Source organism: Phacochoerus africanus, chromosome 4 (assembly GCF_016906955.1).
Source record: "Phacochoerus africanus isolate WHEZ1 chromosome 4, ROS_Pafr_v1, whole genome shotgun sequence".
Classification (NCBI taxonomy): Eukaryota; Metazoa; Chordata; class Mammalia; order Artiodactyla; family Suidae; genus Phacochoerus; species Phacochoerus africanus.
The window spans coordinates 123,190,602-123,211,563 of record NC_062547.1 but is presented as its reverse complement, the minus strand read 5'-3'; the positions used below and the strand labels follow the sequence as shown (position 1 = coordinate 123,211,563).

General features: G+C 43.8%; 1 protein-coding gene across 2 annotated transcripts in view; it reads right to left on the bottom strand.

Moving 5' to 3' along the window:
* TNFAIP8 (TNF alpha induced protein 8) overlaps positions 1-20,962 on the bottom strand; it is a 135,552-nt gene that overhangs the window by 47,637 nt on the left and 66,953 nt on the right. The window contains exon 1 of one of the 2 annotated variants that reach the window (XM_047778482.1): positions 20,773-20,943. The exons of the other annotated variant lie outside the window; for it this stretch is intronic. Coding sequence (XP_047634438.1) covers positions 20,773-20,785 — 13 coding nt within the window. The 5' untranslated portion in view covers positions 20,786-20,943. Of the gene's footprint in view, positions 1-20,772; positions 20,944-20,962 lie in introns of those variants that run through there. 2 annotated transcript variants of the gene reach the window in all.

Genomic DNA, 20,962 nt, shown 5'->3' with positions numbered 1-20,962 from the left:
ATGATTCTAGCATAGACCACTTAAACCACTCTGTTTGAAGGCTTAGATGACAGCCTCAAATCAAAGTTATTCTGTTCCTGATATTCATTGTTTTAAATATGCCACAAGGTTTGTGGGGTTTTTTTGTTTTTGCTTTTTGTTGTTTTTGTTTTTTGGCTTTTTAGGGCCACACCTGTGACATATAGATGTTCCCAGGATAGGGGCTGAATTGGAGCTGCAGCTGCCAGCCTATGCCATAGCTACAGCAACACAGGACCCACGCCACATCTGCGACCTATACCACAGCTCATGGCAACAATGCCAGATCCTTAACCCACTGAACGAAGCCAGGGATTGAACCCACATCTCACGGATACTAGTTGGATTCATAACTTGCTGAGCCACGATGGGAACTCCAAATAAGCCATAAGTTTAATAGCTTCTATTTATTAAGCTACATGAAACTATAAATCTTTTTTTTTTTTTTAATTAAAAGTTAGGCCAGGATCCATAGATGTGAGGTTGCCAAGACCAGGGAAAAGAACACCAGACTCAGTTGGGGTGAACTGGGCCTGATTACCATAAACCCAGTAAGCACTGCATCATTTATGTTAGGATTTTTTTCTCACTTTTCTTCTAAAAATGGGCAAACCATTGAAGCTCTCTGACCTTCTGTGTGCACATCTATACAATGGGGATAATGCCACTTATTCAAGGTAGTAACAATAATGAAATGAGATTGTGACAAATAACTGAAAACTATCAAGTCGCCTTAATCACTTTTCCAAATAACTTCCTGAATAGGGCCAGATTATTTTAGTTTGCGGAGCATCTACCTGGAAGCCACAATGGCCCTGCAGATATTCCAGACAGGTGTAGCAATTTAGTGCGTGTGGTCCAGCGATGGAAGGTGAAAATAAAAGGGCAGAGCCTCACCGTTCCCAGGTTATCGGGGTCAACATGGATAACCTGAGAGGAGCTACAGAAGGGATTCACCAGGAAGAAGAGAGGCAGGGCTGACACTGGTTCCAGAAGGCAGTGGCACACCTGACCTCCGCATCCCTGGCTTAGCTTCTGAAAAAGAGCAGGATGAAAAAGTGGTCAGACATCACAGTCACAGAAACTCAGGCTGGGAAGCAACCTTAGAGGTCATTTATTCTAATCCTCTACCTGGCTGTGAAGTATCACCTAGACTCAAGTCATAGGAAGCCCGCAATCATCCAGAATTTCCTTGATTATCTCTATTAACAGAGACTCCTTTAACAGACAGTCCACTTCCTCTCTAATCATTAGAAAGTTCTTCCTTAAAATGAACTGAAATTTAAGTTTAAGGGCATTAACATTCAAACTACTTCCACTCGAACCATTGTCTTTACTCCTGAGAGCAAGGAAATAATTTTGTGCTGAGAAAAATATTTTTAAACTGAATTTTCTTTTTCAACAACCTAGTGAAGACCCCCCTCCTATTGCCGAGTGATTGCAGTTGAATGCAATCTAAGGCAGTTATGCAACTTTCCAGGGCCAGCTACACATCTGCTATTGATTATGGTGAAGAATTCAGAAGCAAGCAGCTCTGCTTGAGGTGGCAGCAGTGACAGTCTCTTTTCTTCTTGATGTGTTCACTCAAATGGAGTAGAAAACGAAACCCAAGACAGGGCAGGTAATGGCCCAATCTGATCACATCTGAGCAGTTAGGAACTTTGCGCAGGTTTGTGAACAAAATAGGAAATCTACTAGAAAACAGAAGTTGTGCTCTTATGTGGAATGTGGACCACAGACTCCTGGTCTGAGATCTGTTTGAAAGTCTAATCCACTCCAAGTTGTCAGATTTGGATTTTAACACTGAGTTTCTGACATAGGGAGAATCTCTATTTAATATTCGCACCAACTCGTCACTGTTTAAAAGACAGAAATCGCTGGGCGGTGAAGCTATAGGGCTATTGAAGCCTGCCAAGGGAGAGTAGCTAAGGCTGAAACTTAGCAGACAAACACAGCAGGTGGTGAAAATGTGAACCACAGCAGAACTTATCCGAACAGCGTTTCAGGGGGAACGGGGAGGCTGTTTTACAGGTAGCACTGAAAGGCAAGGATCAGAAGTTTCTCCATTATAATAGGTTGGGTTACAAAACTGGGTTATTTGGCTTCTCCCAAAAGAAGAGCTATAGAAATATTTAACAGTTATGACTCACAAAGTTGTAAACATCACTGAAATGAATGTATTTTCTGGAAAACTGGAAATATGAACAGTGTGCCTGCCTACCTATCTAAATAAGACTTTATTAAATCCATTCGTTTCCTAGCAGAAACAGAAGAAAGTTAAAAATCACTATCTTTCTGAATCTGAAAACCTTTTTTTTTTTTCGTCTTTTTTTTTAGGACATATGGAAGTTCCCATGCTAGGGATCAAATAAGAGCTACAGCTGCCAGTCTACACCACAGCCACAGCAATGCCAGATCCCAGCCGCATCTTCGACCTACACCACAGCTTATAGCAATGTTGGATCCTTAACCCACTGAGCAAGGCCAGGGATCAAACCTGTGTCCTCATGGATACTAGTCGGATTTGTTTTCACTGTGCCACAATGGGAACTCCCTGAAAAATCTTTCAACAGAATTTTTACCACTGAATTCAGCAATGTCCCGTTATATGCCATTTAACTTTCTTAATTTCAGTTATGTAAAATCAGTGCAAAACAGAGAGGAGTCCCTATTGTGGCTCAGTGAGTTAAGGACCTGACTTTGTCTCTGTGAGCATGTGGGTTTGATCTCTGGCCTCGATCAATGGGTTAAGGATCCAGGGTTGCTGCAAGCTGCAGCGTAGGTCACAGATGCAGCTCAGATCCCACGTTGCTGTGGCTGTGACATAGGCGTCAGCTGTGGCTCCGATTCAGCCCCTAGCCTGGGAACTTCCATATGCTGTAGATGTGGCCATAAAAAGAAAAAGAGAAAAAAGAAGCGAAATGGTATATCAGGCATGAATAAATGGTTTTATGCTGCAGAGAAAGCATGAGACAGCATTGGGACTTTCCTGGTCCCTCCCTGACTATTGTCTCTGCATTGGCTCTCACACTGTGAGAAACTCATGCACTGATGGTTAATGTTGTGTTGAAGGCTCTGCATTTTCTCATATTAAAGTACCTCTAAAGACAACTATGTGGTCCCAAAGGAATAGGAACCTGTTCCAATGCAGTAAGTCCTATACTGGAGGACAGTGTGTTATTCTCCCACCTGGTAACTTCTCAAAACATTTTTAGGAGTTCCCATCAGGGCACAGTGGAAATGAATGCTACTAGGAACCAAGAGGTTGTGGGTTTGATCCCTGGCCTCGCTCAGTGGGTTGTGGTTCCAGCGTTGCCATGAGCTGTGGTGTAGGTCACAGACATGGCTTGGATCTGGCATTGCTGTGGCTCTGGCATAGGCTGGCAGCTGTAGCTCCGACTGGACCCCTAGCCTGGGAAACTCCATATGCCACAGGAGCAGCCCTAAAGAGACAAAAGACAAAAAAAAAAATTTTTTTCAAAATTTCAAAAATAATATTGACCCCATGCAATTTTTACTTGACACATGACGACTCTGTACTCTTAACCAAATTGGTACCTTAGATTCTCATATGTTAGAATGATGTGGTCAGAGTGGGTGAGAGACACTTATGATTTTAGCCCTGAGATTCTTCATTTGTTTGCCATGGTGCCTGACAGCACTACAGCAAACTCATGGGGGTGTTGCAGGATATTTCAAGTTTTTGAGGAAGACACAGCATTATTCAACATCTCTCAGACACTGTGTGAACTACTAGTTCAAGGCAGTTCACAGTGTAACGTGAGATTGTGCTATATTACTTTTGATGACATCACTGCTTTGCGAAGCTAGGTTGTTGGCAGTTGCTGTACTAAAAAGCAAATATTATGTGAAAAGTAACGTGAAACAGGAAATTAGGGTATGTGATCCGATCTGAGTTTAAGGTTTGAGAAATTGTGAAGTGGCTAGTGATCGATTTATTACTTCACAGCCCCCAATTCATCCTTCATTACCTGCTCTGAAAAAATAAAAGTGGAACTTTATATATTTTTTCTTCTGCCAGCTGATACAGTTCTAAGCTTTGGCAATGCAGTGCTATGAAGAGACATTATAGGAAGAAGAACTTTTTGGAGTTCCTGTCGTGGCTCAGTGGTTAACGAATCTGACTAGGAACCATGAGGTTTCGGGTTCGATCCCTGGCCTTGCTCAGTGGGTTAAGGATCCAGTGTTGCCACAAGCTGTGGTGTAGGTTGCAGACTCGGCTCGGATCATGTGTTGCCGGGGCTCTGGGGTAGGCTGCCAGCTACAGCTCCAATTAGACCCCTAGCCTGGGAACCTCCATGTGCCGCAGGAGCAGCCCTAGAAAAGGCCAAAAAAAAAAAAAAAGAAGAAGAAGAAGAACTTTTGCTTCCTGGTTCTGGTGCTCTTGGTGCAAACTGCTACAAGCATACACGGCTTCTCTAGCCTCCAGTTCCTGCAACGCAGGCACCTTCTTTAGCAACTGACTCCTGCTATACATGATGGTCAGCACCCACCAGCCTCCAGCAGCTTTTGCGTATAAAATGCATATCACATAAAATTTGCCATATTAATTATTTCTAAGTGTACAGCTCTGGAGTATAAAGTACACATACATTGTTGTACAACCCTCACTGCCATTCATCTCCAGAACTCTTTTCATCTTTATTTTTTTCTTTTTTCTTTTTTTTTGTCTTTTGTCCTTTTAGGGCCGCACCCGTGGCATATGGAGGTTCCCAGGCTAGGAGTCCAATCGGAGCTGTTGCTGCTGGCCTACATCTGAGCCATGTCTGCGACCTACACCACATCTCACAGCAAGGCTGGATCCTTAACCCACTGAGTGAGGCCAGGGATTGAACCTGCAACCTCACGATTCCTAGTCAGATTTATTTCTGCTGCGCCAGAACGGGAACTCCTCTTTTCATCTTTCAAAACTGGAACTCTTGTAAAGGAACACAATAGAAGATAATGTGAAAAAAGAATGTATATATGTGTATGACTGGGTCACTTTGCTGTACAACAGAAACTGACAGAACATTGTAAATCAAGCATAATAAAAAGTTAAAACAAAACAAAGCATGCAAAACTGAAACTCTACACTCATTAGACATTAATTCCCCATTCTCCCCTCCCCTCAGCCCCTGGCAACCACCAGATTACATTCTGTCTCTCAATGGGACTGCTCTAGGTACCTCATTTATGGGAATTATACTGTAATTGTCTTTTTTGTGACAGGTTTATTTAACTCAGAATAATGCATGAAAGATTCATCCATGTTGGAGCATGTCTCAGAATTCCCTTCCTTTTTAGAGCTGAATTATATTCCATTGCATGACTATACCATATTGTATGTATCCATTTATCCATCAGCGAACACTTGGGTTGCTTCTACCTTGTAGCTATTGTGAGTAATGGTGCTCTTAACATGGCTGTACAAACACATGTTCAAATCCCTGCATTCAGTTCTTTGGGGAATATACCCAGAAGCAGAATTGCTAGGTTGGATGGTCATTCTACTTTTAAGTTTTCTAGGAACTGCCATACTGTCTTGCTAGTTAATATTTCTTTATATTAAACTTTCCCATTCAAATTTTGTGGTTTGTGGTCCTGTTTGGACCCTGACTGAAATATGCAAGGCCCAAGGGGGAGCACACATTCCATGAGTAACTGGTGAAGAATGAAATCAAAACATTATTTTTTTAATCTTTCAATTTATATGCATTATTTTTCCACATGGCTACAAAGCCATCAGTACATAAGTACGTATTAAGCTATTTGGACCTAAGCACTTAGTACATGAAACTATTAGGTATTTCCTGTGTCCTAGAAACGACATGAAAAAATGACTGAGACGTTAAAGGTTTCACAAGTAAAGATGTTGGGTGCCTTTGCTCCAGCCCATTTCCAGCTGCCCGTAGGACCTGTCTGCTTGGAAAGTTCCTTAGGCTCACCTTGTCCTTATAATGAAGGGGCACTGTGACTGTCACTGATTGAGGCTGCCTTGTCTCCCCTTATTTCTCATCTTGCCAAGTCCCACAGTCAAGATGTTTCCTGAATAGGCTTCTTTTTTCCCCTCCATTCCCCCAGCTGTTAGTCTAACTAATCCTCTCTAGCTGGTATTATCTAACAGGTGCAAGCTAATTTCCCTTAAATGAGACCATGAGTGAAAATTCAAATGCCCGCTGAGGCTAGAAATACAGTAATTCAGACCTGCCACAACAATTGACCGCCTCAGTCCCTACACCCAGGAAGGCAGCAGAGCTAAGCAGGCTGTGAGCCAGGTGCCCAGGATGCCAGTTAGAACACTGCCCTGTGTCTCCCAGAGAAAGTGCTGGCAATGCAAATGAGCATGAATGACGCTACTAGTGGCAAAAACATGAATGCCCCGCTCCCTCAAAACTCTCACAAGTAGATATGAATGATTTGAAAAGGGGGTAATCGTTCAGAAACTTTTTTTTTTTTCCAGAAACTTTGACACTTGTTTTCATTACCTGGAAATTACTGGAAACAAACCTTATGACACATCATGGCATCTTGTGCAGCCATACTCTGGGAGCAAGGTGGTAGATCTCTCTTTTCTGTTTTGACATACTTTTTTTTTTAAATCCCCAAGCCTAGCTCATAAAGCCAGTGAACTCGACTTCCACTGTGAACTTTCAACATACTTAAAGTTGATACAATGCATGCTAGCTTTGAGGCAGATTTGTTAAGGTTTTGGGGACACAAGATTATATCTTGTGGTTTTTCTTTTGTATTCCTTTCAAGAGAGTAGAGCATGTCAGACTCTGTGAAGGCACTACGTAGCTAATAAAATAATCATTCAATCATCTCACAATATTGAATTAAGACAACATGTAAGAATAAGCCTAATTTCTCCTTACCCAAAGAGTACACTACAAGGAACTGTGTACAGAAATATCTGTTATCATCAAAGATCGAAAACAAGAAAAGAGAATTTGCATTGCATCTGGAGAACTGAGGCTGGTAATCTGCAACAGTCTGAAACTCTATCAGATAAAGAGCCAAGAAGAAAATAATTCTGACAGCTGCAAACCTTCTGTTTTACAACATGCACCAAATAGACGCACTTCCTTTTAACATCCTCATAAACAGAGAGGGCTGAGCAAATGCAAACAGCCCCAAGAGAAGCCACTGGAGTCGTGGCTTCACCTAATGGACCTGCTTATCTTTCAGAGGCAACCTCGCCAGCCCCCTATCGAACCCTCCACAGTTGTCCTAGCAGCCATGAATAAGATGGATTGAACAAAATTCCATTTCAATTGATAAGATTTCCAGGACCAGCAAGGTACCAGCAGCAGCTGCCCACTTTAAAAGAGCAAAAGCCTCAGCTTCCTCAGAGTGGGAATGCTGTTTCCTTTAAGAACTAACATCCACCACCGGGCCACCTGAACATATATACTAATAAATCCCAGATGGGAATTCCAGACACCTCTTCTACTCAAGACGTGAACGCCTCTCAGGCAATAAACATTCTATTAAGCAAGTCTCTTAGGAGCAAGCTTTCCCTCAGAGGCTGTTTGCATTTATAACATACTGTGTTTTCTCTGGCCAGTTTGGGATCCGTCGTTGTACAATATGTAATTAATTTAGTCATCTGTTTTCTTAATGGATGGAACTAACCTGTGAATGCAAAACAGCAGCACCCTGGTTGTCCCAAATAAACTGTAATCTGGACCCAAGGAAGGAAAAAGTATCCCACTTGGCCATAGCCTTAAATTCTAAACCAGAACCCCAGTTTCGTACCCATTTATGTGTTTAAATTAAGTGATGTCTTAACATCATCAGCAGTAATAAGTATAATTTATCAAGCACCAACAGTGTGCTAGATATTATGCTACACATATGACAGACCCTATCTCTACTCTTACTACATCCCAGCAAGGTGGTATTTTATAGCTCTGGAAGTGCTTCCACATACATTGTCACTGATGCTCATGATAATCCTGTCAAGAAGGCACCTTGGGTATTGCTAGCTCCATTAGCTTCTGATGAGGATACAGAGCCTCAGAGAAATTAACGGGCTGGCCCAAGTCACTTCTCTAGGACTGAATGTAAACTGAGACTGGAATGCAGATGCTCTGAGCCCCATCCTACTTTTCTCGACATCATGATGTATCTGAAAGAGCAGAGCACTAATACTTTTTATTTAAGGCAAATATGCCATATGCTCCAAAAGAAGTGCAGTAAGAGAGGTCGGACAGCAAGGCCTGGCTGACTTGGAGGAAGAGGGAGCCAGAGAGAAACAGAAAAGGGGAAGTCCAGAGGAGGAACAGCTGTAACAAGGGGGAAGGCGGTTCCACTTCACACAACTGAGTCTGAGGTCTGAGCTGTGCTTGAGCATCTTCTGCCAAACCAATATCCCAGACAGCCAGGGCTCTTCAGGGAGTGCAGACTGCTCCCCCACATCTCACAGTCTTTAATGAAAACATTTCTACAAAGGGGTTCCTGCCGTGGTGCAAGGGGATCATGGCATCTCTGCAGTGTCAGGACACAGGTTCGATTCCCTGCCCAGCACAGTAGGTTATAGGGTCCAGTGTTACTGCAGCTGTGTCGAAGTTTGCAACTGCGGCTCAGATCTGATCCCTGACCTGGGAACTCCATGTGCTATGGGACAGCCAAAAAAAAAAGAAAAAGGAAAAAAAAGGATTGCAACAGATTGCATAGGATAGCTCCCTTCACTAAACAAAAGCTATGGAACATTATTTTTTTTTTCTACAGAGGAGACTATTGTTGTTAACAACATCCTTCTGTAATGTAGATATGAACCTACATTTTCTCACTAAAATTTGCCTAACAAATTTGTCCTTTTTCATGGTCTTTACACACCATCAACAATTCCTACCCAATTTCAAGAGACAAGAAGAAGCATGTGATCAAGGTTTCACATTCTTAATTGCTCTAGAAATCCTGTCCCAATACACAGATCAACAGAACAGATGGAATGCTCTTAATATAGGAGAGTCATGTTTTCAGAGGTGAGAGGAGAGACTCTGGGTTCTGAAGTCAGTAAAATAAAACTGCATATAGTTAAAATTACCTTGAAATTTTCTTAAATGGCCCAGAAGGTACAGTACTCTCTACACAGTTTGTATCTACACAATACTTATCAGTTCCTGTAACTCTTAGTCTATGTTTCTCTGCAGCTGCCAATCAGAAATGAAGTTCTTCCTCCAGGATGATGATAAAATCATCATCATGAACTTGCCTGATCTCCTATACAATATGTTCCTCATTCTGCTGTCAGTCAGAACTTTTAAGCCTCATTGGTTCCATTGGTTTCATCATCAGGTGGCTATTACTTGTTCAAGATCGGCAGTGTAGTGGGTTACTGCCTGGTAAGGAAGTGGCTGAATGGGAATGACAAGGATTTCCTGACACCTGTCTTCTTCTTCTGTGTCAGATGTCACTTTTTGTTGACAGCATCTAACAACTCCTCTACACCTTCTAACTGGAGATTCAAGGGACCTAAGGAGAACCGAAGGTCGATGAGGGAAGTCAGGGGTTTATCATCAGTTCTAGAGGAAGCTGCAGATATGACTGTTCAGACGTCATCTTCGTTTAGCTATTTCTTCACTCCACAAATATTTATCAAGCATCTACCAGGCAAAAGGCAAATGGTGAAAATAAAGCCAACATGTTACCTGCTCTCACAGAGCCCACAGCACAGTGGGGGAGGGGAGGGACACTAATTAAAACATAGTTTGATAAATGCAATAGCACAAAAACATGAGGTGCTATGAAAGCTCAAAGGACAAGTATCTAAACTAGACCTGGGGGAGGGAGTCATCAAGGAAGGCTTCCTGAAAGAAGTGATGCCTAAGCTAAGACTTCAGAGTCAGGGAACTGGTCAAGGAAGTGGAAGTGAGAGAAAAGGAACAATGGCTCCGAGTAGAGTTAAGAGCACGTGTAATGGTCCACAGGGGAAAGAATAAAGAGTCAGAAAGGAAGGCTAAAGAAAAGGCCATTGGATATGATACTCAGCTGACCACTGGGGATCTTTGAGAAAAACAACTTAGTTAATAGGACTAGAGACAGAAGCCAAATTGCAACGGGTTGCAGAATAAACTGGTGTTAAGGTGGTAGAGAATGGATTGGTGGATGGTTCACTTATGGAAACTCACTGAAGAGAGTAAGTTGGGAGACTACTCTGAGGAGGAAGCACTGTCAGAAGAACACAGTTTTTGGAGTGCCCGCCGTGGCGCAATGCAAACAAATCTGACTAGGAACCATGAGGTTGTGGATTCGATCCCTGGCCTCGCTCAGTGAGTTAAGGATCTGGGGTTGCCGTGAGCTGTGTTGTAGGTCGCAGACGAGGCTGGGATCCGGTGTTGCTGCGGCTCTGGTGGAGGCCGGCGACTACAGCTCCAATTAGACCCCTAGCCTGGGAACCTCCATATGCCACGGGTGCGGCCCTAAAGAGCAAAAAAAAAAAAAAAAACAACAACAACAACCCACAATTTTAACACAGTTTGAATTCAGTGGCTTTGCCAAAGGAATATTTAAACTCACGAAGCTCCCTCACCAGCCAACACCAGACATAAGAAATCTGGGTGCCATCAATTGCTCACAAAAACACCTTTGGGCAATTTGCAAGGACTCTAACACAAATTTAAATCACATAAGTAAAAAAGAAGAAAAGTTGAACCACCCGCCTCCCTCAAGCTCAGTGGCTGCGGCTGGTTCAGCAGGTCTTGCCTGAGCAGGGTAATACAAGGTGTTATCTCTGAGGCGCCTGAGAGGCTCCCAAGCCCCAAATTATCCTCTTAGCTCTACAGGAAATATTCTCATTGAGGGGTGGTACTGTGGGCTCAACTTTGCCCTATTCTCTGTTCTACCATCAGTGTCTTTTGAAAAGACAAGCATCCTTTGGAGACAAGGACTGTGGCTCACTAACAGTTAAATGAATTCACTATAAATGAAGTCTTTATATTTGATTTCTTTATTCCTCCAACAGGGTATTCCAGGTGGAAGCAGGAAGGCAGAAATTAAGAGTGTGGGAGGGGTGGGCAAAGAGTGAAAGCAAGCTTATCGCCCTCCCAGTTGCACCCTGCTCCCTAACCCCAAGCCTGCCTCACCCCATGAAGAGGCAGAGGAGTAAATAACCCTGCAGACAACTTGCCAGGCAGGTGCGTGAGTTTCAAACACTTGGGGTTTGTTAAATTTAGTGATGCAAATTTTTCTAATGATGTAAAATACTCAGAATTCTTTTCATTGAAGAGAAAACCTCTCTGCTTCTCTTAAATTGATTCAGCCTCCAAAGACCATTGACCCAAAGAAACCATTTTCATTGAGGAAGTGATTTCTTTAGAAGTATTTGTAATTTGCAGGTAAAAATTATGGTGTCCACTTATCCCAATGAAAGCCTTCTAACTGAAGGTAAAAGCTAAAATCTACTACAAAAACAAAAATACAAATGGCTCACATCTACAAGATCTCTGGCATCTCTGAAGCTGAGCAAACATATCAATGATAGCTGAACTTAGTCTGGCCAAGAAATCACTAACTGGTAACCTTAGGGGTGAATTCAGCTCAGAGTTTTTCTTAGACCATGTAAGCTTTATTTTTTCATCTGAACTTCAATGCCTTTAGATGGGAACTCTTCAAGTTTGCCACGGGTCTAAAGACTTTCAACAGTTCATACAAAGCACTATTTGCACATTCATATTTCCTGCCTGGTTCTTGCAGACACTGGAGTTTAGGACCACTGCTTTCTATAGACTGATGTTAAAAACAACCTCCCCTGCTAAGATAGAGCTCCAGGGCTAGTGTTTCAGAGTGGAACATGTGTGGGTTATTGAGCAATAGTATCGCTGAAAAACGATAAACCACAACAGTCTGCAATACCACTTGCAATCAGACTCCGAACCAAACGGGAGAGCAGAAACACCACTGGGGCTCAGTAGTCCCAGGACAAGCCACGTGACCAGAGCTTGGAAACCACTTTTGAACAGAAGCATCTGCCACGAGTCACCGTCTGATGTTGCTGCTCCCACAAGATCCCTGACATCTGGATGTCACAGAACACAAGCTCGGCAGCCAAAACCCAAGCCTGGCTTGGCAAAGCAAACAATCCCTCTATTCAGTGAGCTGTGCCTGTACCCTAGTATCTGTAGTATCCAGCTAACACTCAGCTCTGAGCAATTCGCACCCAACGATACTCAGCCAGTTGCGACACTTGATGGCTATTTAAGATGTTTATCGCACACAACAGAGAAACTGTGCTATCACCCGCCTGTGCATCAGTGCCGGCACAAAGGATTAAAGGCCCCACTCCTACCCCTATCTCAGTCCTATGTGACACTTCTATCACACTTCGCTTAGAACTCAGGAATCAGAAACCTAGTGCTCAAAGGTAGCCTTTGAGGTCCTTGCAATCTCCTCCTTCCTCAAACTTGTTCACAAATGAGAAATTAGGTCCAGCACATTGATAGAACAAGTCCAAAGACTCAGCACATACGTGTCTTAAGAGGGACCAGAACGTTGATCTCTGAGTCCTCCACCGTGGAGGTATCTTCTCTGTGACCATTAGAGCAGCCTTCCTGTCCTTCTGCCGCCCAGCCCAGTGATCCTGCATGTGATTTCTGTGACCCACACAGACAACCTCATTCACTAGAGGTCACCACTAGGGTTCAGGTCAAACCCCACTGATAATAAAGGGGTTCCTCTGCTTTGACTGGTTCTCTGTGCACGTATTTCCCTCGGGGATGTAGCCGGGAACACTGGCTGGCTGGGGACAAGGCTTGAGAATTTGGGGTCCTATATCCTACCCACAGATTTCATCTACAAAGATAAACTGGCACCTCCAATTTACCCATCGCTAATTGGGGCTTTCTTTCTTTCTATCACCATGGCTTTCACTCCCCCAAGAGCACTCTGAATGTTGCCCCATGTCTAAGCCAATCTCCTGGAGCAAACTAAAGGAAACACTTTGTGACCAAGTGCCCTGTTTTGTTTATCTGTGTGCAGCTCCAAAGTCTTTACATTATCCAGAGCCCAGGAATATCAATTAAAAAACATAAAATAAGCAAATTTTGCAATTAAGCTCATATCTATAAAATGTAAGGACAGTGTTTACAGGGACATATAGTCTTATTACAATGAGCAAAAAAAAAAAAAAAAAAAAATTACACTGGAGTTCCCACTCTGGCTCAGCGGTAAGGAATCCGACTAGTATCCATGAGGATGCAGGTTCAATTCCTGGCCCCGTTCAGTGGGTTAAGGATCCGGCTCTGCTGTGAGCTGTGGTGTAGGTCACAGATGTGGCTCATATCCCGTGTTGCTGTGGCGGTGGCGTAGGCCGGCAGCTATAGCTCTGATTCGACCCCTAGCCTGGGAACTTCCATTTGCTGTGTGGCCCTACAAAAAAAAAAAAAAAAAAAAAAAAAAAGCAAACATAAATAAATAAATAAATAAAATTACACTGGACTCCCATGTTACAGGGGGACATATAATTACCACAGGTTGAAGGGATGCTTGTAATTAATTTTCTTTGGTTCTTATTCTTTTCATTCAGTGCTTATCAGAGAGTAAGTTCTCATGGTTGAGAACTTGCCGTCCTCATCTTTACTGCTGTCGTGGCTCATGGAGTCTGTATTCTTGTTCTCCCTGGTGGCACCTGCATCATTTGTCAATGGAGGGGGGAGTGGTGGGTAAACTAATATGAAGAGTTCCATTTGCTGTATTAGACCCTAGCCAGTCACCAAATAAGAAGCAAAAGGGAGGAAAACCACAGTGAAAGGAAGCCTGTGTAGGAGACACTGTGGCCAATTCGCCAACACTTCCATCCCCTCATCCTTGTGGAGCCATATGTTTGTTTGAGGGAGAAACTGGACCCCAGCCCCAGCTCTCAGGTTCAGCCCTGACCATTTCAACTCAGCCAGAGTAACCGCATCCCCCTCACCACAGAGTGACTAGTTTAGGTAATGAAAGCCTAAGCCAATTGACATAGCACATTCTTTTTTTGTTTATTTGTTTGTCTTTTTTTCTAGGGCCGCACCCCAGGCTAGGGGTCTAATCAGAGCTGTAGTCGCTGGCCTACCCCATAGCCACAGCAACTCGAGATCCAAGCGAGCTTCATCTGCAACCTACACCACAGCTCACAACAACGCTGGATCCTTAACCCTCTGAGCAAGGCCAGGGATCGAACCCACAACCTCGTGGTCCCTAGTTGGATTCGTTAACCACTGAGCCACGACGGGAACTCCAACACAGCACATTCTTTAGTCAAGAAACTGGCTTAAGATTGGGCACATGGCCCAAATGGGGTCAAGGAGACATTGCAAATATGCTGGGGGCTGACAGAAAAGGTCACTCACTCCTCTGATAGAATTACCAAAGGCCAGCTCTCTCTCCTACTGGACAGTGTATCGTGGGTATGAAGTTAGAATTGCTGCACACCTTTAACCACCATGAGAGACACCAGCTGAGGAGATTGGAGGTAGATTGGAGAGAAAGAGGGTTCTTAACATCACTGTACTGCTAAATCAAATCTCATTCTATTTATTTTGTAGCTTAAAAAAAAAAAAAAGAAAGAAAATCCTTTGTATGAGCCAGTCTCAACTAAAGTTCCTTTCTTACACAATCGGAGCCATAACTGACATGACATGCCAGGCAGTGAAGGAGAGGTGTGCTTGAGGACTTCTCATTTTGCTGCCAGCCTTACCATGTGCCCAGTCCCGATGGGACAGTGGGCAATGGAGCCCAAGCATGCACGGCTGATCCAACTGTTCTCTCCAATTTCCTCAAGCTTGCTGCCTAACAAAGGTCGGAGCTTGGGCCAGATGCCCCCTCTCCTGCAGGGCCAAGTCTTGTCTGCCAGATGGTCTTGGTAGCTGAGAGCAGACACCCTGGTGGGGGTGGGGGTAGGAGGAAGGGATGCTGAGAAACCTTAGAGGCCCAGACAGGAAGGAGAGCCTGAAAGGTGGGACCTGGGTCCCTGAGCATCCTCCTCCACTCCCAGCCTGGTGCTGCCCACCATCCGTGATGGGGCTTCTCGATAGACCATCCATGAGGACTCTTGCCTTAGAGGTTTGGCTGCCCCCTGACAGGTGCTGAAAGGGCACGACTTGTAGGGGAGGGAAAGGAGCTGGGATGGTGTGTGTGTGTATCAAAGCTCCAGACCCCAATCTGGAGTCAGGAGTCGGGAGCCAGGTCAGGCCAGCCCTGGGATTTCTCCCAGGAGCTAAGGATATGGTGAGAAGCTCAGGGACACATTCACTGAAGGGTAAGAAGCTGTTAAGTAGTTAGCAGTGAAGGGGCAAATCAACAATGGAAAGCACTGACCTATTAAGGTCAGGCCAGATTTTTGCCTTAGGATATACTCAAAGTCTACCTGAGGCTGCTTATTAAAAACACACACACACAATACACAGCTCATCAAATTTCAGTCCTTCCAGGTGAATTTCCACGCAAGGACTTTCTAGAAGGTGGAGCAATCAGCTACACCCACGGCATATGGATGTTTCCAGGCTAGGGGCTGAATTGGAGCTGCAGCCGCTGGCCTACACCACAGCCACAGCCACAGAGGATCTGAGCCATGTCTGCGACCTACACCACAGCTCACAGAAACACTGGATACTTAACCCACTGAGAGAGGCTAGGGATAGATCCTGCGTCCTCATGGACGTAAGATTTCGTTTCCACTGAGCCATGACAGGAACTCCTAGGTGTTTAATTAGATTGTCTTTGGAGGCACCTCAACAGAGTGCTCTCATTTTCTCTCTCCCACATGCAACAAATATTTAATCTTTTTTTTTTAATTAAGAAAAAAAATTAATTTATAATTTATTTTTTATTTTTATTAAAGTATAATTGATTTACAGTGTTGTGTCAATTTCTGCTGTACAGTGCAGTGACCCAGTCATACATATACATACATTCTTTTTCTCACACCATCTTCCACCATTTTCTACCCCAAGAGACTGGATATAGTTCCCTGTGCTGTACAGTGAGACCTCACTGCTTACAGCAGATATTGTTCCCAAGTTAGAAATGTAGAACTGGGAGTTCCCATCGTGGCGCAGTGGTTAACGAATCCGACTAGGAACCACGAGGTTGCGGGTTCGGTCCCTGCCCTTGCTCAGTGGGTTAACGATCTGGCGTTGCCGTGAGCTGTGGTGTAGGTTGCAGACGCGGCTCGGATCCCGCGTTGCTGTGGCTCTGGCGTAGGCCGGTGGCTACAGCTCCGATTCAACCCCTAGCCTGGGAACCTCCATATGCCGCGGGAGCGGCCCAAGAAATAGCAACAACAACAACAACAAAAAAGACAAAAAAAAAAAAAAAAGAAATGTAGAACTGTTTCTTGTCAAGCTTTCTTAAGCCTACTTACTGCTCGTAGCAGCCCCCATCAAAATACCTCCATTTCTGCATTTGCTTTTTGTCCTGGGTTGTGATAATGAAATTTCCTCCAGCAAGCCTTCTCAGGTCCTCCCCAAAGCTGGCTCCAAAGAGGAGCTCTGTCAGAAGCGCCACTTTCCTAAAGACCGCAAACCCAGGGACCACAGGGGTCTGGGCCCACAGGCTCCAAGGGGAGACAAAACATTTCACTACTGAAAGGATTCCAAAGAATTCAACCCCTAAAGGCAGTGGGATTTTGGAGCTCATTTATAGACAATGTACAAATATAAAGATATGAAATTGCGTTGTTTGGCCAAAAAAAAAAAAAGGAGGGGAGTGAGAGAGAAAGTACTATGCAAACAAATGTAAATGCAAAATGAGATGGTGATGTACATTTCACATGCGACCTTGCAAATGATCTTGCGCTAAGACCTCATGTTCGTTTTGTGCAAGATACAGGTTATTAAGGGAGAGGAAGTGATACAGGCAACAGCATGAAGCCACTCTCCTCTATACTTAGCACTAGTCTGATCTTCATCTGAAAGTGAGGTCAGAAGATTGGGCCTATGTCCAGAGAACAACTGTCATGGGATCCAAAGGAGATGGAAAGGGAAAAAAACAAAAAAATAAACAAACTTGAACTGGCTCACAGCAAAGCAAGAAGATACAGAGTGTTGAGCAAAACCTAACCAATTGCTCTCTCCTTACCTGGTAATCCTGTTTTCAAACTCCTTTTAAGTAATATGTAATATTCAATCTTACTAACTTTAATGGGGAGAGGTGATACTGAGAACTGTGATCAAATATTTGGCGTTCTTTTGTTCCTTTTTTATGGCTGAGTAGTACTCCATTGTGTACATATACCATATCTTCCTAATCCAATCATCTGTCGATGGACATTTCAGTTGTTTCCATATCTTGACTATTGTGAATAGTGCTGCAATAAACATGCGGGTGCATGTGTCTTTTTTAAGGAAAGTTTTGTCTGGATATATGCCCAAGAGGGGGATGGACTGAGAGTATGGGGTTAATAGATGCAAACTATTGCCTTTGGAATGGACTAGAAATGAGATCCTGCTGTGTAGCACTGGGAACTATGTCTACTCACTTACGATGGAGCATGATAATGTGAGAAAAAAGAATGTAGACATGCATGTGTAACTGCGTCACCATGCTGTACAGCAGAAAAAAAATGTACTGGGGAAATAACAATTGACTACAATTAGAAAAAAAAAAATTGGGGACTGCAGAAATCGTAGGTGAACTATATCCAATTAACTTAGAAACAAACGTAAGGGCTTTATGAGATGGTAGGTTCTTGACTTTAATCACTGGGAAAGCCCCGAGAATTTATCTCCATACTCACACAAAGAAAGGCAAGTTGGGCAGAGGACTCCTCTGAGTTAAGAATGATCCTTTCTTATGTTAGCTGTGAGGCCTCTGCAGGCAGATAGGACACCCCGGGGGAGAAACCAAACAGCTGCTGAGGGAGCCCATGGCACTGGCTTCCTCTGGGACTGCTACATGTGGAAGTCCCAGCCTCTGTGTGGTTGTGCATCTCCCCTGGGCAGGTAGGGCACTGGGAAGAACTCAGCAGTTAGGAGGCAGGCTCCCACCCTGGCTCTGGCACTGTGATGCTGAAAAACCATGGACATCTGACTTGATGTCTTTGTCTTCAATTGCATTTGTAAAATGAGATTAGACCATATCAAATGGCTTCTCCTCTCATGCCCATTAAAAGTTAAATTCATCGTAACTGCCCATAACGGGCCACGTAATCTGGTGCCTCACCACCTCTCTAACTCACTTTCCGTTCTCTTTTCTTAACAACACCATAGCTATTTCTGGAACACCATGCCCACCCCACCTCCGAACCTCTGCATCTGCTTGCCCTCTGCCTAGAATGTTCCTCCCTAGGATATGCACAGGTGTGGTTTCTTCCCATTTCTCGGGTGAGTCTAATAGCACATTCTCTGTGAGGACAATTGTACACCCTGCACACACACACCCACACCAATCTTCATCCTCCTTTTCAATTTAAAAATTTTTTTCCTCCTTAGCACTTAATACTATCCCACCTACTACATATATTTTACATATTTATCTTGTTCATTGTCTCCTACAGTGGAATGTCTGCTCTCCAAGGACAGGGATTTCTCTCTGCTTTGTTCACTGGCCTATCCCTGCTACCTGGAATAGTCCCTGACACAGAACAGGAAATCAGCAAGTATTGTTGAATGGAGGCATGCACGGATGGGTGGAAGGGAAGAATATAACTGTCTTCTAGCTCTGGGCTATGGTCAAAGGGCTCTCCTCTGCCACCACTGTACAGGATGGACACTATCACCACGAGAAAAAACAAGCCAGCCCAGACCCATAAGTGCTGTGCTTTCACTCTGCTGCAGAACCTCTCAAGTGCTGCTTCTTGCATACTCCATGCTCTGAGCTTAAGCGCCATGCACACCCTACACTCTGAGCAAGACCACAGCCTCCAAACAGTATCTATGAGAAATTCTTTATATTGGCACTTGACTCCATTTTTCTAGAATTGAAATTAATACCATTTGAGGGAGCACTGTTACATCTATCTTTCTCTGATTCTTTATCTAAAATCCCAAAGGAAAAGAGAAGTGAGCTCCTGTATTGCCAAGATACCACACTCTGAATTCGGCTGTAGTAAGAGGTGGTGGTCACGCTCCCGGTGCATCCCAGCCACTTCCACTAGGTGGCAACATGGTCTGAGTGTGCTGGTATCTGAGGCTGACTTTACCAGTAACACCGGACTAGAGAAGCACCCCCATACCTCTCCTGTTCACTTCTACACTGACCTCCTTACCTTTTCGCCACTTTATTTATTTTTATTTTTTTATACCCCCCACGCCCCCGCCCTGTGGCATATGAAAGTGCCCAGGCTAGGGGTCGAATCTGCGCTACAGCTTCCAGCCTACACCACAGCCACAGCAACCTGGAATCCAAGCCACGTCTGTGACCTACACCATAGCTCATGGCAACACTGGATCCTTAACCCACTTTGCGAGGCCAGGGATCAAACTTGGGCCCTCATGGGATACTAGCTGGGTTTGTTACCGCTGAGCCACAACGGGAACTCCAAGTTTAAACCTGGCTATTTTCAACCAGTGATTTACAATTTGCTCTTAAGTGGTTCATGCTTACTCACGCAAGTGTTTAACTCAATCACTTCAGCCTTGGAAGCTTCATGTATGCTTCTTCCTGCCATAGTACATTACGTACTCTCACTCCCAGGGCAGAACTCGACCTACAACTCACTTTTACCCCAAAACTTGCCCAGTCAAACTGGCTCTGATCCCAACTGTAGATACATGATATATAGTCACAGACACTATCTTTCTATGTTGGATAGAATGTGCCTATATACATATATAAAGAACGCTGACAGGGCATCACATGCATAACTTTGGGCATCTGGTAGGCAAATGTACATTTTACATAAATGATATACAGGTGACCATATTCCATATAAGAGAAGTAGTCCTGGCTCTACGGAATAGCACTGGCTGCCAGGGGGTCAGTTATGGGCCAAGAAACTGCATATGTGAATACTCATTTATGTCCTCCAACTTCTAGTTCCTTCCTAGTCTTCAGTGTAAGATCTAGAAAGTCTTTTGCGCAGAAAAATTTTAGTTAAGCCTCAACAAGTATTATGTATAGACTTGAACAAGTGTCTAAACACCAATATAACTTTAAGGGCGATTTTAAAATGCGCTTATTTCAATCCTTGAAAATCTTTCCAATTTACCTTAAAGTCTACTTGTAGAAGCATTAAGTAAGGCTGAAAACAAGGCTAAGGTGTATTTTAAAACTACAAAAGGCTTCATGTGTGGGGTCAAATTGCTCACTGGCTGTTGGAGGAAATGGTAGCAGCAACACTCTGACCAACATCTACATAATGGGAGAGCAGAAATAAACACCCTTGTGTTTACAGGTCTCCATAGCTGTCACCACCATAACCAGACCATTGGGAACCAGAGATGCCTTAGAATTAGTGAACACATAGGAACTGGAAAAAGGAGAATTTAAAGGCAAAAGTTATGCCTCGTTTCAGAGCCCCATTTCTGAAACATCTCCATCCTTCGTGTGCTTAAAAATGAAAACATCTAAGTGCAAACTTCAGGTGCCATGTTTTTCACACACAGAACTTACACCTCCATCAGCTTAATACCAGTTCTCCGTACCCAGTCATAGCAAAAGACAAAAAGAAAAAAGCTGTGATTTGTTGAACACAACCACTTTAAAGCCATGACCAAAGGTTATTCCCCTGTAGACAGTGACAAACCACTGTGCTTAGTCATCTGAACATTCCACCAGAATCCACAGAGATGTTACATCCAAGTTATTAGTCTGAGGGCACTTTTAACTCACCTAGCTTCAGCATTTTCCCCCGTATCAAGCAGAAGGACAGCCGCACAGAGAGTCACACAGACCAGAGGAACACACAGCAGCCACCCTGTTGTATATCCTACAGCAACCGTATCACCTTCCGGGACTGTCAGTCCTCCCCGAGAATAATTCAGAAGAATCCGTATCGTCCTTTCAAAAAATCAGCCATAAG